This window comes from Saccoglossus kowalevskii, chromosome 4, assembly GCF_978046115.1.
Source record: "Saccoglossus kowalevskii chromosome 4, keSacKowa6.1, whole genome shotgun sequence".
In the NCBI taxonomy this organism is placed as follows: Eukaryota; Metazoa; Hemichordata; class Enteropneusta; family Harrimaniidae; genus Saccoglossus; species Saccoglossus kowalevskii.
The window spans coordinates 33,490,501-33,510,712 of NC_140644.1; the positions used below are offsets into that span (position 1 = coordinate 33,490,501).

The following is a 20,212-nucleotide window of genomic DNA, read 5'->3' on the forward strand; positions in this document are numbered from 1 at the left end:
TGGTGTATACCATGTATTGTGTATACCATGTATGGCGTATACTATGAATGGTGTATACTATGAATGGTGTATATAATGTATGGTGTATACTATGTATGATGTATACTATGTACGGTGTATACTATGAATGGTCTATACTATGAGTGGTGATTACTATGAATGGTGTATACCATGCATGCTCTATTGTGTATACTATGAATGGTGTATACCATGTATGGTGTATTGTGTATACTATGAATGAAGTATACCACGTATGGTGTATTGTGTATACTATGAATGGTGTATACCATGTATGGTGTATTGTGTATACTATGAATGATGAATAATATGTATGGTGGATACTATGTATGGTGTATAATATGAATGATGTATACTATGTATGATGTAAATTATTAACGGTGTATACTATGAATGGTAATTACTATGAATGGTGTAAACTATGTATGGTGTATATAATGTATGATGTATACTATGTATGTTGTATACTATGAATGGTGTATACTATGTTTGGTGTATACTATGAATAGTGTATACTATGCATTGTGTATACTATGTACGGTGTATACTGTGAATAGTGTATATAATGTATGGTGTATACCATGTATAGTGTATATTATGTATGGTGTATACTATGAATGGTGTATATTATGTATGGTGTATACTATGTATAGTGAATACTATGAATGATGTGTACTATGTATGGTGAATACTATGAATCATGTATACTATGAATGGTGTATATTATGAATGGTGTATAGCATGTATGGTGTATACTATGAATGATATATACTATGTATGGTGTATACTATGAATGGTGTATACTACAATGGTGAATATTATAATGGTGTATACTATGTATGGTGTATACTATGAATGGTGTATAATAAGTATGATGTATACTATTGATGGTGTATACTATGAATGGTGTATACTATTAATGGTGTATACTATGTATGGTGCATACTATGTATGGTGTATACTATGAATGGTGTATACTATGAATACTGTATACTATTAATGGTGATTACTATGAATGGTGTATACCATGTATGGTGTGTTGTGTATACTATGAATGGTGTATACTATGAATGATGTGTACTATTAACGTTGTGTACTATGAATGGTGTATACTATGAATGATGTATACTATTAATGGTGATTACTATGAATGGTGTATACCACGTATTGTGTATTGTGTATACTATGAATGGAGTATACCATGTATGGTGTATTGTGTATACTATGAATGGTGTATACCATGTATGGTGTATTGTGTATACTATGAATGATGAATAATATGTATGGTGGATACTATGTATGGTGTATAATATGAATGATGTATACTATGTATGATGTAAATTATTAACGGTGTATGCTATGAATGGTAATTACTATGAATGGTGTAAACTATGTATGGTGTATATAATGTATGATGTATACTATGTATGTTGTATACTATGAATGGTGTATACTATGTTTGGTGTATACTATGAATAGTGTATACTATGCACTGTGTATACTATGTATGGTGTATACTGTGAATAGTGTATATAATGTATGGTGTATACTATGTATAGTGTATATTATGTATGGTGTATACTATGAATGGTGTATATTATGTATGGTGTATACTATGTATAGTGAATACTATGAATGATGTGTACTATGTATGGTGAATACTATGAATCATGTATACTATGAATGGTGTATATTATGAATGGTGTATAGCATGTATGGTGTATACTATGTATGGTGTATACTATGAATGTGTATAATAAGTATGATGTATACTATTGATGGTGTATACTATGAATGGTGTATACTATTAATGGTGTATACTATGTATGGTGCATACTATGTATGGTGTATACTATGAATGCTGTATACTATGAATGGTGTATATAATGTATGGTGTATACTTTGTTTGATGTATACTATAAATGGTGTATACTATTAATGGTGTATACTATGAATGGTGTATGCCATGTATTGTGTATACTATGAATGGTGTATACTATGAATGGTGTATACCATGTATGGTGTGTTGTGTATACTATGAATGGTGTATACGCTGTATGATGTATACTATTAATGGTGTATTCTATGAATGGTGTGTACTATGAATGATGTATACTATGAATGGTGTATACCATGTATTGTGTATACCATGTACGGCGTATACTATGAATGGTGTATACTATGAATGGTGTATATAATGTATGGTGTATACTATGTATGATGTATACTATGTACGGTGTATACTATGAATGGTCTATACTATGAGTGGGGATTACTATGCATGGTGTATACCATGCATGGTGTATTGTGTATACTATGAATGGTTTATACCATGTATGGTGTATTGTGTATACTATGAATGAAGTATACCATGTATGCTGTATTGTGTATCCTATGAATGGTGTATACCATGTATGGTGTATTGTGAATGCTATGATTGATTTAAACATGTATGGTGTATACTATGTATGGTGTATAATATGAATGATGTATACTATGTATGATGTATATTATTAACGGTGTATACTATGAATGGTATTTACTATGAATGGTGTATACTATGAATAGTGTATACTATGCATTGTGTATACTATGTATGATGTATACTGTGAATAGTGTATATAATGTATGGTGTATACTATGTATATTGTATATTATGTATGGTGTATACTATGAATGGTGTATATTATGTATGGTGTATAATATGTATAGTGAATACTATGAATGATGTGTACTATGTATGGTGAATACTATGAATCATGAATACTATGAATGGTGTATATTATGAATGGTGTATAGCATGTATGGTGTATACTATGAATGATATATACTATGTATGGTGTATACTATGAATGGTGTATACTATAATGGTGAATATTATAATGGTGTATACTATGTATGGTGTATACTATGAATGGTGTATAATAAGTATGATGTATACTATTGATGGTGTATACTATGAATGGTGTATATAATGTATGGTGTATACTATGTTTGATGTATACTATTAATGGTGTATACTATGAATGGTGTATACCATGTATTGTGTATACTATGAATGGTGTATACTATGAATGGTGTATACCATGTATTGTTTATTGTGTATACTATGAATGGTGTATACACTCTATGATTTATACTATTAATGGTGTATTCTATGAATGGTGTGTACTATGATTGGTGTATACTATGAATGGTGTATACCATGTATTGTGTATACCATGTATGGCGTATACTATGAATGGTGTATACTATGAATGGTGTATATAATGTATGGTGTATACTATGTATGATGTATACTATGTACGGTGTATACTATGAATGGTCTATACTATGAGTGGTGATTACTATGAATGGTGTATACCATGCATGCTCTATTGTGTATACTATGAATGGTGTATACCATGTATGGTGTATTGTGTATACTATGAATGAAGTATACCATGTATGGTGTATTGTGTATACTATGAATGGTGTATACCATGTATGGTGTATTGTGTATGCTATGAATGATGTATAACATGTATGGTGTATAATATATATGGTGTATACTATGTATGATGTATACTATAAATGGTGTATACTATGAATGGTAAATACTATGAATGGTGGAAACTATGTATGGTGTATACTGTGAATAGTGTATATAATGTATGGTGTATACTATGTATGGTGCATACTATGAATGGTGTAGACTATTAATGGTGTATACCATGTATGGTGTATACTACGAATGGTGAATACTATGTCTGGTTTATACTATGTATGGTGTATGCTATGAATGGTGTATACTATGTGTGGTGAATACTATGTATGGTGTATACTATGAATGATATATACTAAGTATGATGTATACTATGAATGGTGTATAACATGTATGGTGTGTACTATTAAAGGTGTATACTATGTATGGTGTATACTATGAATGGCGTATACTATTAATGGTGATAACAATGAATGGTGTATACCATGTATGGTGTATACCATGTATGGTGTATACTACGAATGGTGAATACTATGTATGGTTTATACTATGTATGGTGTATGCTATGTATGGTGTATACCATGTATGGTGTATACTACAAATGGTGAATACTATGTATGGTTTTTACTATGTATGGTGATTACTATGAATGGTGTATACCATGTATGGTGCATTGTGTATACTATGAATGAAGTATACCATGTATGGTCTATTGTGTATATTATGAATGGTGTATACCATGTATGGTGTATTGTGTATACTATGAATGATGTATAACATGTATGGTGTATACTATATATGGTGTATACTATGTATGGTGTATAATATGAATGATGTATACTATGTATGATGTATACTATTAATGGTGTATACTATGAATGGTAAATACTATGAATGGTGGAAACGATGTATGGTGTATACTGTGAATACTGTATATAATGTATGGTGTATACTATGTATGGTGTATATTATGTATGGTGTATACCATGTATGGTGTATACTATGAATGGTGTACATTATGTATGTTGTATACTATGTATAGTGAATACTATGAATGATGTATACTATGTATGGTGTATATTATGAATGGTGTATAGCATGTATGGTGTATACTATGAATGATGTATATTATGTATGGTGTATATTATAGACGGTGTATACTATGAATAGTATATACTATGTGTGGAGTATACTATGTACAGTGTATATTATGTATTGTGTATACTATGAATGGTGTATACTACCTATAATGGTGAATATTATAATGGTGTATACTATGAATGATGTATACTATGAATGGTGTATATAATGCATGGTGTATACTATGTATGGTGTATACTATGAATGGTGCATACTACGTTTGATGTATACTAGTAATGGTGTATACTATGAATGGTGTGTACTCTGTATGATGTATACCATTAATGGTGTATACTATGAGCGGTGTGTACTATGAATGGTGTATATTATATATGGTGTATACCATGTATGGCGTATTCTATGAACGGTGTATACGATGAATGGTGTATATAATGTATGGTGTATACTATGTATGATGTATACTATGTATCGTGTATACTATGTATGGTCTATGCTATGAGTGGTGTATAATATGAATGGTGTATACCATGTATGGTGTATTGTGTATACTATGAATGATGTATACTATGAATTATGTATAACATGTATGGTGTATACTATGAATGGTGTATAACATGTATGGTGCATACTATGAAAGGTGTATACTATGTATGGTGTATACTATGAATGGTGTATACTATGAATGGTGTATACTATTAATGGTGATTACTATGAATGGTGTATACAATGTATGATGTATTTGTATACTATGAATGGTGTATACTATGAATGATGTGTACTATTAACGGTGTGTACTATGAATGGTGTATACTATGAAAGGTGTATACTATGTATGGTATATACTATTAATGGTGATTACTATGAATGGTGTATACCATGTATGGTGTATTGTGTATAATATGAATGGTGTATACTATGAAGGATGTATACTATTAATGGTGATTACTATGAATGGTGTATACCATGTGTGGTGTATTGTGTATACTATGAATGGAGTATACCATGTATGGTGTATTGTGTATACTATGAATGGTGTATTCCATGTATGGTGTATTGTGTATACTATGAATGGTGTATACTATGAAAGGTGTATACTATGTATGGTGTATACTATAAATGGTGTATACTATTAATGATGATTACTATGAATGGTGTATACTATTAATGGTGTTTACTATGAATGGTGTATACTATGAAGGATGTATACTATTAATGGTGATTACTATGAATGGTGTATACCATGTGTGGTGTATTGTGTATACTATGAATGGAGTATACCATGTATGGTGTATTGTGCATACTATGAATGGTGTATACTATGAAAGGTGTATACTATGTATGGTGTATACTATAAATGGTGTATACTATTAATGGTGATTACTATGAATGGTGTATACTATTAATGGTGTTTACTATGAATGGTGTATACTATGAAAGGTGTATACTATGTATGGTGTATACTATATATGGTGTATTATATGAATGATGTATACTATGTATGATGTATATTATGTATGGTGTATACCATGTATGGTGTATACTGTGAATGGTGTATATTATGTATGGTGTATACTATGTTAGGTGAATACAATAAATGATGTATACTATTAATGGTGATTACTATGAATGGTGTATACCATGTATGGCGTATTGTGTATACTATGAAAGGAGTATACCATGTATGGTGTATTGTGTATACTATGAATGGTGTATACCATGTATGGTGTATTGTGTATACTTTGAATGATGTATAACATGTATGGTGTATACTATGTATGGTGTATAATATGAATGATGTATACTATGTATGGTGTATACCATGTATGGTGTATACTATGAATGGTGTATATTATGTATGGTGTATACTATGTATGGTGAATACGATAAATGATGTATACTATGTATGGTGAATACTATGAATCATGTATAATATGAAGGGTGTATATTATGAATGGTGTATAGCATGTATGGTGCATACTATAAATGATGTATACTATGTATGGTGTATACTATATATGGTGTATATTATAGACGGTGGATACTATGAATAGTATATACTATGTGTGGTGTATACTATGTACAGTGTATACTATGTATGGTGTATACTACGAATAGTGTATAATATGTATGATATATACTATTAATGGTGTATTCTATGTATGATACATACTATGTATGGTGTATACTATGAATGATGTGTTCTATGAATGGTTTATATAATGTATGGTGTATACTATGTATGGTGTATACTATGAATGGTGTATATAATGTATGGTGTATACCATGTATTGTGTATACTATGAATGATGTATACTCTGTATGGTGTATACTATTAATGGTGTATACTATTAATGGTGTATACTGTGTATGGTGTATACAATGTATGGTGTATAATATAAATGGTGTATACTATGAATGATGTATACTATGTGTGGTGTATATTATGAGTGGTGTATACTATGAATAGTGTATACTACGAATGGTGAATAATATGTATGGTTTATACTATGTATGGTGATTACTATGAATGGTGTATACCATGCATAGTGTATTGTGTATACTATGAATGAAGTATACCATGTATGGTGTATTGTGTATACTATGAATGGTGTATACCATGTATGGTGTATTGTGTATACTATGAATGATGTATAACATGTATGGTGTATACTATATATGGTGTATACTATGTATGGTGTATAATATGAATGATGTATACTATGTTTGATGTATACTATTTATGGTGTATACTATGAATGGGAAATACTATGAATGGTGGAAACTATGTATGGTGTATACTGTGAATAGTGTATATAATGTATGGTGTATACTATGTATGGTGTATATTATGTATGGTGTATACCATGTATGGTGTATACTATGAATGGTGTATATTATGTATGGTGTATACTATGTATAGTGAATACTATGAATGATGTATACTATGTATGGTGAATACTATGAATCATGTATACTATGAATGGTGTGTATTATGAATGGTGCATAGCATGTATGGTGTATACTTTGAATGATTTATATTATGAATGGTGTATATTGTAGACGGTGTATACTATGAATAGTATATACTATGTGTGGTAATTACTATGTACAGTGTATATTATATATACTGTATAATATGAATGGTGTATACTATAATGGTGAATATTATAATGGTGTATACTATGTATGGTGTATACTATGAATGATGTGTACTATGAATGGTGTATATAATGTATGGTGTATACTATGTATGGTGTATACTATGAATGGTGTATATAATGTATGGTGTATACCATGTATTGTGTATACTATGAATGGTGTATACTCTGTATGGTGTATACTATTAATGGTGTATACTATTAATGGTGTATACTATGTATGGTGTATGCAATGTATGGTGTATACTATGAATGATGTATACTATGTGTGGTGTATACTATGAGTGGTGTATACTATGAATAGTGTATACTATGAATGGTGTATACTATATATGGTGTATACTATGTATGATGTATACTATATATGGTGTATACTATGTATGATGTTTACTATGAATGCTGTATACTATGTGTGGTGTATACTATGTTTGGTGTATACTATGAATGTTGTATACTATGTGTGGTGTATACTATGAGTGGTGTATACTATATATGGTGTATACTATGGATGGTGTATAATAAGAATGATGTATACTATTGATGGTGTATACTATGAAAGGTGCATACTATTAATGGTGTATACTATGTATGGTGCATACTATGTATGGTGTATACTATGAATGATGTATACTATCAATGGTGTATATAATGTATGGTGCATACTATGTATGGTGTATACCATGTATGGCGTATACTATGATGTATACTATGTATGGTGTATTGTGTATACTATGAATGGTGTATACCATGTATGGGTATTGTGTATACTATGAATGGTGTATAACATGTATGGTGTATAATATGAAAGGTGTATACTATGTCTGGTGTATACTATGAATGGTGTATACTATTAATGGTGATTTCTATGAATGGTATATACCATGTATGGTGTATTGTGTATACTATGAATGGTGTATACTATGAATGATGTGTACTATTTACGGTGTGTACTTTGAATGGTGTATACTATGAATGGTGTATACTATGTATGGTGTATACTATTAATGGTGATTACTATGAATGGTGTATACCATGTGTGGTGTATTGAGTATACTATGAATGGTGTGTACTATGAATGATGTATACTATTAATGGTGATTACTATGAATGGTGTATACCATGTATGGTGTATTGTGTATACTATGAATGGTGTATACCACGTATGGTGTATTGTGTATACTATGAATGGAGTATACCATGTATGGTGTATTGTGTATACTATGAATGGTGCATACCATGTATGGTGTATTGTGTATACTATGAATGATGAATAATATGTATGGTGCATACTATGTATGGTGTATAATATGAATGATGTATACTATGTATGATGTATATCATTAACGGTGTATACTATGAATGGTAATTACTATGAATGGTGTAAACTATGTATGGTGTATATAATGTATGATGTATACTATGTATGTTGTATACTATGAATGGTGTATACTATGTTTGGTGGATACTATGAATAGTGTATACTATGCATTGTGTATATTATGTATGGTGTATACTATGAATGGTGTATCTTATGTATGGTGTATACTATGTATATTGAATACTATGAATGATGTGTACTATGTATGGTGAATACTATGAATCATGTATACTATGAATGGTGTATATTATGAATGGTGTATAGCATGTATGGTGTATACTATGAATGATATATACTATGTATGGTGTATACTATGAATGGTGTATAATAAGTATGATGTATACTATTGATGGTGTATACTATGAATGGTGTATACTATTAATGGTGTATACTATGTATGGTGCATACTATGTATGGTGTATACTATGAATGATGTATACTATGAATGGTGTATATAATGTATGGTGTATACTATGTTTGATGTATACTATAAATGGTGTATACTATGAATGGTGTATACTATGAATGGTGTATGCCATGTATTGTGTATACTATGAATGGTGTATACTATGAATGGTGTATATCATGTATTGCTTATTGTGTATACTATGAATGGTGTATACACTGTATGATGTATAATATTAATGGTGTATTCTATGAATGGTGTGTACTATGAATGGTGTATACTATGAATGGTGTATACCATGTATTGTGTATACCATGTACGGCGTATACTATGAATGGCGTATACTATGAATGGTGTATATAATGTATGGTGTATACTATGTATGATGTATACTATGTACGGTGTATACTATGAATGGTCTATACTATGAGTGGTGATTACTATGAATGGTGTATACCATGCATGGTGTATTGTGTATACTATGAATGGTTTATACCATGTATGGTGTATTGTGTATACTATGAATGAAGTATACCATGTATGGTGTATTGTGTATACTATGAATGGTGTATACCATGTATGGTGTATTGTGTATGCTATGAATGATGTATGACATGTATGGTGTATAATATGTATGGTGTATAATATGAATGATGTATACTATGTATGATGTATATTATTAACGGTGTATACTATGAATGGTAATTACTATGAATGGTGTAAACTATGTATGGTGTATATAATGTATGATGTATACTATGTATGTTGTATACTATGAATGGTGTATACTATGTTTGGTGTATACTATGAATAGTGTATACTATGCATTGTGTATACTATGTATGGTGTATACTGGGAATAGTGTATATAATGTATGGTGTATACTATGTATAGTGTATATTATGTATGGTGTATACTATGAATGGTGTATATTATGTATGGTGTATACTATGTATAGTGAATAATATGAATGATGTGTACTATGTATGGTGAATACTATGAATCATGTATACTATGAATGGTGTATATTATGAATGGTGTATAGCATGTATGGTGTATACTATGAATGATATATACTATGTATGGTGTATACTATGAATGGTGTATACTATAATGGTGAATATTATTATGGTGTATACTATGTATGGTGTATACTATGAATGGTGTATAATAAGTATGATGTATACTATTGATGGTGTATACTATGAATGGTGTATACTATGAATGGTGTATACTATGTATGGTGCATACTATGTATGGTGTATACTATGAATGATGTATACTATGAATGGTGTATATAATGTATGGTGTATACTATGTTTGATTTATACTATAAATGGTGTATACTATGAATGGTGTATACTATGAATGGTGTATACTATGAATGGTGTATACCATGTATTGTGTATACCATGTACGGCGTATACTATGAATGGCGTATACTATGAATGGTGTATATAATGTATGGTGTATACTATGTATGATGTATACTATGTACGGTGTATACTATGAATGGTCTATACTATGAGTGGTGATTACTATGAATGGTGTATACCATGCATGGTGTATTGTGTATACTATGAATGGTTTATACCATGTATGGTGTATTGTGTGTACTATGAATGAAGTATACCATGTATGGTGTATTGTGTATACTATGAATGGTGTATACCATGTATGGTGTATTGTGTATGCTATGAATGATGTATGACATGTATGGTGTATAATATGTATGGTGTATAATATGAATGATGTATACTATGTATGATGTATATTATTAACGGTGTATACTATGAATGGTAATTACTATGAATGGTGTAAACTATGTATGGTGTATATAATGTATGATGTATACTATGTATGTTGTATACTATGAATGGTGTATACTATGTTTGGTGTATACTATGAATAGTGTATACTATGCATTGTGTATACTATGTATGGTGTATACTGGGAATAGTGTATATAATGTATGGTGTATACTATGTATAGTGTATATTATGTATGGTGTATACTATGAATGGTGTATATTATGTATGGTGTATACTATGTATAGTGAATAATATGAATGATGTGTACTATGTATGGTGAATACTATGAATCATGTATACTATGAATGGTGTATATTATGAATGGTGTATAGCATGTATGGTGTATACTATGAATGATATATACTATGTATGGTGTATACTATGAATGGTGTATACTATAATGGTGAATATTATTATGGTGTATACTATGTATGGTGTATACTATGAATGGTGTATAATAAGTATGATGTATACTATTGATGGTGTATACTATGAATGGTGTATACTATGAATGGTGTATACTATGTATGGTGCATACTATGTATGGTGTATACTATGAATGATGTATACTATGAATGGTGTATATAATGTATGGTGTATACTATGTTTGATGTATACTATAAATGGTGTATACTATGAATGGTGTATACTATGAATGGTGTATACCATGTATTGTGTATACTATGAATGGTGTATACTATGAATGGTGTATACCATGTATTGTTTATTGTGTATACTATGAATGGTGTATACACTGTATGATGTATACTATTAATGGTGTATTATATGAATGGTGTGTACTATGAATGGTGTATACTATTAATGGTGTATATTATGAATGGTGTATACTATGTATGTTGTATACTACGAATGGTGTATACTATGCATGGTGTATATTATGTATGGTGTATACTATGTATGGTGTATACTATGAATAGTGTATACTATGCATGGTGTATACTAATAATGGTATATACTATTATTGGTGTATACTATTAACAGTGTATACTATGAGTGGTGTATACTATGTATGGTGTGTACTATGTATGATGTATACTATGTATGGTGTATACTATGTATGGTGTAAACTATGAGTGGTGTATACTATGTATGGTGTATACTATGAATAATGTATACTATGAATGGTGTATACTATGAGTGGTGTATACTATGTATGTTGTATGCTATATATGATGTATACTATGAGGAGTGTATACTATGTATGGTGTATACTATGAGTGGTGTATACTATGAGTGATGTATACTATGTGTGGTGTGTACTATGTATAGTGAATACTATGAATAGTGCATACTATGCATGGTGTATACTATGAGTGTTGCATACTATGTATGGTGTATACTATGTATGATGTATACTATATATGATGTATACTTTGAGGAGTGTATACTATGTGTGGTGTATACTATGTATGGTGTATACTATATATGATGTATACTTTGAGGAGTGTATACTATGTGTGGTGTATACTATGTATGGTGTATACTATATATGATGTATACTATGAGGAGTGTATACTATGTATGATGTATACTATGTATGACGTATACTACCATAACATTATATGCGATGTTATACAATACAATGTGTATATTATCTGAGTTACAGAACATATATGTGTTATAGGTTAAACATACTTTACATCTGGCTACTCCATGAAATTCTGTTTCTAGAAGACAAGATACACTTGTTTTGCTATTGACATTCCAGGTGTTACTCTACCAGATTACTGGAAAGAATAAATACTATAACTCCATTACAAACTTCGTAGATGCTTGGTTACCTGGTGGAACAGTTCCGTATACCCCAGGTGGGCTGGTTCGCCGAAGTGACTGGGGACCTCTTCGTTATGCTGGTAAGTCAACATTGACAGTCTCTGGATCATTATATCACGAAGATTATGTTGGATATCATTAAATTTTGTCATTGGTTTATTTATAAATAAAGTTCGTTATCATCTGGGAATTCATTATTGGAAATATACTCTTTATAACTAATCTTTACTCTGCATGAATTATTAAATTACAGCCAACACGGCATTCATAGCACTGGTAGCAGCAGAACAGGGTATTAAAACTGCCGAGTATCAGACTTTCGCTAAAACCCAGATCCACTATATGTTGGGGGATAGTGGGCACAGTTACGTGACTGGTTACGGGGTCAATCCACCAAATAGACCACATCATCGATCAAGGTACATAAATATTAGCAATTATGAACATAGTAGTAGAGAATCCATTTTCCTAATTAATATGTGCACAAGTTGCCCATTTCAATTTCTCCACTCGCATGTGATTGCGTACGAATTAGCATTAGCATAAGCATGGTTCTTCTTCAGAGTTTGTTCATATGTGTACTATGTTCGATTTCAAGCTGAACTTGTTTCGTTGCATCGTGTATGAAATTGGCCGTTAAAGCTATCCAGACTGTCTGTACGTAAAAATAATCGCAGCGGTCGACAGTGTCAAGAAAGGTGAAACTAAATCAGGATTTAGGTGATCCAGCAGTCGGTTAGTCCCTATTCGTGGGTGAGTAAAGAAGAAGTAAAGATGAGAAAATTTGATTTCGAAATTAACCAAAGCGGACTGGACAGAAAATGTGCAAAATTATCCGACAATAATGACATCAATAAAGATGTGACCCCCATCTATGTTTTTCAAAAGGAAAACGTACTATAAATAAACCCATGTGTATATATGTTGAATGCATGAACCGCACTTTCGCGACTTAGCGAGGGGTTACTGTATATCACTTATTTCTTAGTAACAACGCACATCATCGTGAGCACGCAATAATATTGTGTTTGAATGACTTTTAAGAGCTGGCTGTATGACGAAGATTGCATGATGTATTCAGAGGTTTCCCAACAAAAAACTATGTTAAAATTTCCAGTCGCAATTGTTACGCATCACACGAGTTTGGTTACGCCCTCAACGATGGGATATGAATCCCATAATACATCTTGTAACCGTCGTGGTTTGTAAGCTTGCTATATTTACTACTATGGTAGTAGCGTGTCATTCACTGATATCTTTTGTATGAAAATATCGCGCGTTACTGCAGTGTTTCAAATACAAATATTGGTCACGTGATTGTTTTTTTTTCTATTCTGTCGCTACTTTTACGAACAGCTGGTCAGTGTAAATGAACATAAACATTGAAATTAGTAACAACCCATTAACACTGCGATAAACACTTTCCGTTTCCGCTATTCAGAAAAATACAAAATTTTGACCAAATATTTATACTGCATAGTTTGTGATTTCATTAGGCTTCTTTCAGTCATAATAAGATTTATAAAAGGCACAAATATAGAGAATATAGCAAATTATCTTTTTTCGGTATTATTCTTGTGTAATCGGTGATTATGAATTTTATGTATAGGTGCACGGGAATACATTTTGTTATGAATTATTTTTAGTATAAATTTCTCAATTATCTTGTCAAAATAATTTTGAAAAAATGTCGAAAACGAAGTCTTTACCGCAATGTTCCATTTTAAAACAAAAAAAAAATTAAAATATTGTTTTTTTCTTATTATGTGTAAGTATTTCAGATATTTTATTAATTGAAGGTATGTAAACTCAATGTAATTTATGCGAGTTTGTCGATGTTGGCTAGGCTTTGAAAGCTCTTCCTCGCTGCAGATGATAATCAATAAAGGCAAAGGATTGTCGCGGACAACAAAAAAGAATTGCAACAGATGATTTCGAACAAGAGTTCTGGCATTTAACCAGTAGTTATGTTCCAAATTCAGGCGACGTTCCAAATTAGGATTATTACCAAAGTTAATATGGGTTCAGTTTTGATGTGATAGAGGGTGAGATGCATTTCATTCTGGAATGTACATGTTTTAAAATTGAAAGACAATCTTTATTTGTATAGTGTCACATTACTAATACAATCGCAGGCAAGCAAAATTGAGATGTTTTTCTTAAAATAATGAAGCATGACCTTGCTCTCTCCATTTTTTTGCAAAATACAATATTCATTGAAAATATATAATTATGTAAATACGCATCCATTTGAGAACTAATGTCTTTTCTATCATGATGCAATGTCAGTTTTAGTATTTTATCATCATGATAGTTTTATCATTTTAGACTTTTGTTATTTACTAAACTAACCCCCCTGATGGTTTTGATTGTGTAATAAAGTTATTATTATGAATAGGCAACAGAATATTGCGCTAGAGCGCTCGTTTTAATGATCGATATTCTCACTCATCGTGTTCTTGATGACAATATTGAACTCCTGATATAATGCGGAATTTGTTAATTTGTCTAAACGTTACTATTCCGTTCTAGTTCCTGTCCTGATCTACCGGCCACTTGCAATTGGAGTAACTACAATTATAATGGTTCGAATCCCCAAGTCTTATACGGTGGTCTTGTTGGTGGACCTGATATCAACGACTACTGGACAAACGACCGGGCTGATTACCGTAGCAATGAAGTCGCATGTGACTACAATGCAGGATTCCAGTCAGCAGTTGCCGGTAAATACAATACGGCTGGGTACTATGTAGCCGCCTATTAAATCGTATTTATCATATACCTCATATTGCCCGGCCTCGTTTCGCTATAAGAAGTTCGCCGTCACATCTTGCACTACCTTCCTATATTGCGCCCAGCCCATCGCGCTGTTTTTTATCAATCAAAACAAAACGCGTCATTGTGAATTACGTTGTATGTTTGGGGTCACGTTGTGGTTAAATTGTACTTATACCCATAGTATAGTATATGATAAAAATTCTATGGACCGGATTCAACTTCTGCTACCCTCGGTCGTATGGTTTACGCGCCGCACGACATTACACGTCAAAAGCCATATCCAGTTCATAAAGATTAATATTTCACAATGCATTACACTATGAAATAAATTTGCTACAATGCTTTTTGAAGTTTGCATAGTAATACTATCTTAGTAATAATAACAGTGAAAATGAATGCTTATAGCAGTGACAATTCGTGCTAATAACAGTTTTAGAATATGCAGGCTTGTTGTTAAGGAGATTTTTAAAAACTTTCAAACTTTTCTTTTCTTTGTAGGACTTAAACACCTTGAACTGACTGGACAGATGTAACACTTCGTATTACTTGTTGTGATGGACTCCAAACGTTCTCTGTTACTAGCCTTAATTAATCAGTAGTAGTGTATTTCATTTCAAGTAGAGCATACTTATACTATATGACATATGTACCAATGACTTGTGTAACATATTCTTTATAAACGCTCTCGGGAATTAAAACGATTAACTGTTGAATCTATATCTATATAACTTTTAATAAAGATAACTTCAATCTGCACACTATGTTGGTATGCATTGTTCTTGTAGGCACGGTAACCGTGTTGTAGGCAGCCTACCCGTGTGTGTGTGTGTGTGTGTGTGTGCTATGAATGTATATACTACTAATAAATTGTGAGTGATTCAAATATTTGTTAAAATAATTACGCACCTAATGGCACAATTCATGGCCTACTCTGATTTAACGATTGTTTCTCCAAAGTAGTGTTAATATTCAATAAATATATACTAAATTTTTGCGTTTCATCGAATTGTTACGCGTTTACTGTTGTTCTCATCTATGTAATCAGATTAAAAAAAAAGTTTACGCGATAAGGAAGATAATTAATTATAAACACTATTTTAGAAGCACAAACAACAGTGATTTTCGCTCTCATTTGCATTTACTGTATATTGGAAAACGCAATGATAGCGCCCTCAAATAGTACTAGTGTAGTGCTCTCAACGGTGGTTATTAAAAAAATCTGAATGGCCGGTCATGGCGTCTGACGATCTGCGTAAGGGCAGAGGGTGGGAAGGAAGGGGGTATGGAAGTTCATTCAGAGCCTTTTGATAGTGACCCATACTTTCAATTAATAAATTATGATGCGACAATGTTACAACCCTGCTTAACATTTTCCGCACATAGTACGAATATAATCATGTCGTTTTTAATAATGCTGATGTATTTATGTATACAAATTCAACCGCACTTATATATATATATCCAAATAAAACACTATAACCATTGCTGGATACATCCTGTGTGTTGTTAGACTGGCCAGTTGTGCTGATTTCTTCAGTTAAATTATAATAATAAAAAATTTGGGAAATAAAATAGTTTTGTGAAATTTTGGACGATTTCGCGGTTTCAGGGGATTTCGCGTTAACAACTTCATTTCGCGATATTTTAATTTAATTTGAATCTCAAGAAAAATAACTTGCCCATACTGTGCAAGTATAGCGTATTGTATAAAATAGATGACAACAAAAGAAATTAAATTTACGCCCCAAGAGGAATATCTACTTGTCTATAAATTAAAGTGGACACCCACGCAGATTGTTCTTTTGCTTGCATCCATCTTGTTGTACACATGGATGTATATAGTGCCATAGGATGTAACAGTTTTTTTCGTAGCAATTATGCGTCCCGAGTTTTTATGCAAAGTTTATTTGGTACATATTTTAGTTCAATGAAGTTCACATCGCTGTTATGTTTGTAAGCAAATATTACTCGTTACGATTGACTAAATATCGTAATTCGTCTGCTTATGATGTCGGAAAATTGCTTCCAAATATAAATAAATTGTATTTACACTATCATTGTATGTGACTTTTATTACAGGCAAACATCAACACTCTGTACTCCAATACACCATTATCGGGTTTGAAAATTTCCATAAAAAATTATCATCTATTAAGTATAGACAGTAAAATTCTTTCTGAGATATGTGTCTTGCATTACGATCACAAAAATAATTAGTGTTAATACATTATTTATGAGGAAGTAAATCCTAAATATACTCACATCGGGCGCTGAGCAGGCCAATCATGAGCGGTCGTTAGAGCTGGGAGCCCTCTGTGGTGAAAATGTAACTGCGAGTCTTCTCGCTTGGAAACGTTAAACAGTAAAATTGTAACCGACGTTAGTTAGTAGCTTAATTGAATAAAAACGCCGACGAATCAACACAATATTACATTCATTTTACCGAAATATATTTACACACGTAGTACTGCTGATTACAAATCACGTTTAATACCAGCATTTCTATTGTTCTGACAAACGTTATTCACGTTTAGAAGTGGGTCCAAACGTGAATAACACATAGTATTTGGGTATTTGGAGTTCAACAAGATAAATTAGAAAAACTATTTATTTTTCAGAATTGCGCCAAAAATGTATTGCAGTAGCTCGCTCGTGAACTCGGTTTATTGACGACCCCTCCAAATGCATTAAATCATATTCAGGCGTGCAACACTATATGAAGTTTTGTTTTCTTTAATTATGTCAATCGCGACAATATTACTTATATCAATTTGCTGCTAAAAGTAACTACTCGAATAAACCTCGAAGCGCCAAAATACTGGCGCAATAATGCTCAGCCGCTCGATAATCGCTATATGTTTTGTCACACGCAACGTAATATTACCGTAATTGGTATAGTACAGGTGTGATGGTTCAAATACCAAAATGGCAACAGTAACAGAAAGACTTCCCTGGCGGCGATGATAAAATACGAACACGGAGCCAACAGATGAAGTTTCAACTGGTACTGGTATTATTATACTCTGCAAACATCAAGTACAATAACGCGGTAAAACTCCACTACTCCAATAACTAGATACTTAAACTCCAATACAATTCAACGAGATCTCCGATCTGATCTCAGTGCTGAACAACTCCCCTATATATACCCACACTGTCTATAAATAGACTATTACATCAGCATACATAATGAGTCTGGAATTTACTACAAATTTCTAGAATGTCCCATTACCTTCTATTGCCTTCTACAGTGTTCTATTACCTATTCAACCAGCTTCTAAACATTCCACCTAGACACAGTATGGTTCTAGAACATTCTCAGTCACACGGAAGTGGTAAACAAGTCGTATGCGACATGCTTGTTCTGTTGGATTTCACCGCCGTTGCACGTTCAACGTTTTAGGTGCTGCATCATATTAGCGATTTTGATGTCTAGGAATTACAGTTAAAATGTAGGTTGAATAATATAATTGTTAAAAAATACCCCCTAAGTGGATATACGTCGTGAATTGTGCAAAACGACCTGATATATCACCTGTGGTGTTGGTTTATTTTATTACCTCAGTATCGGACTATATACTAGACAGTGCATCCTAATTTCAGCACCTTTATCTTAATTAGCGCTCACGTAGGTCCGATGTGAATGTGCAATATTTAAATGAGATATTTATATAGGATCTACTTAAATAGGATAATCGTCGTGCCACGCATGAGAACAATTTTGGTTAAGAGTGAGTTTCCGCCTTCCAATATCTGTCAATGCCAGGCTCCAATGCTAGTTTTGATCTGTTCGCGTTGTACTCTATAAACTATGACTCTTTAGAGTCGGGCTTTAATGTTGATTTGCGCAACGATCAGAGTCGCCGTCTTTTTTTTTATCTCGCATATGCGCGGCGTCAACCACCTTTTAGATGGCGAATTATGTTCAGCATAATTGCAGTAATATTACATAAACTAAACTGACCGGTCGAGTTATAGTGAATATATTTACAAAACTATTCATTTCTCATTCATTTTTCGCTGGGTAACCATGTGTGGTCAGAGGCGGCGGCAGCTTTTTTTGACTGTGGGGGCGATGATTTTATGTGAATATCAAAAAAATCTTGGACCGAAGGCGCGACATTTGTTGGGGGTCCGCGGGCATGTTGCCCCGACGCCCCCACGACCTATTTTTACTGAGACGAACCTGCGTCAGCGACACTACAATCAGTTGCTAATATAGCGTAACTGCATCAACGACACATATGACTAATAGTGTCGGTTTTTGTCAATTGTTTTATTTAG

The 20,212-nt window shown here is 32.1% G+C and overlaps 1 protein-coding gene across 2 annotated transcripts in view; it reads left to right on the forward strand.

Moving 5' to 3' along the window:
- LOC100366354 (uncharacterized) overlaps positions 1-16,689 on the forward strand; it is a 169,348-nt gene extending 152,659 nt beyond the window's left edge. For both annotated transcript variants that reach the window (XM_085498616.1, XM_085498615.1), the window contains exons 17-20: positions 13,086-13,230; positions 13,404-13,569; positions 15,683-15,873; positions 16,427-16,689. In XM_085498616.1, coding sequence (XP_085354742.1) covers positions 13,086-13,230; positions 13,404-13,569; positions 15,683-15,873; positions 16,427-16,461 — 537 coding nt within the window. In that variant the 3' untranslated portion in view covers positions 16,462-16,689. The remainder of the gene's footprint in view (positions 1-13,085; positions 13,231-13,403; positions 13,570-15,682; positions 15,874-16,426) is intronic.
- Positions 16,690-20,212: the final 3,523 nt, after the last annotated feature.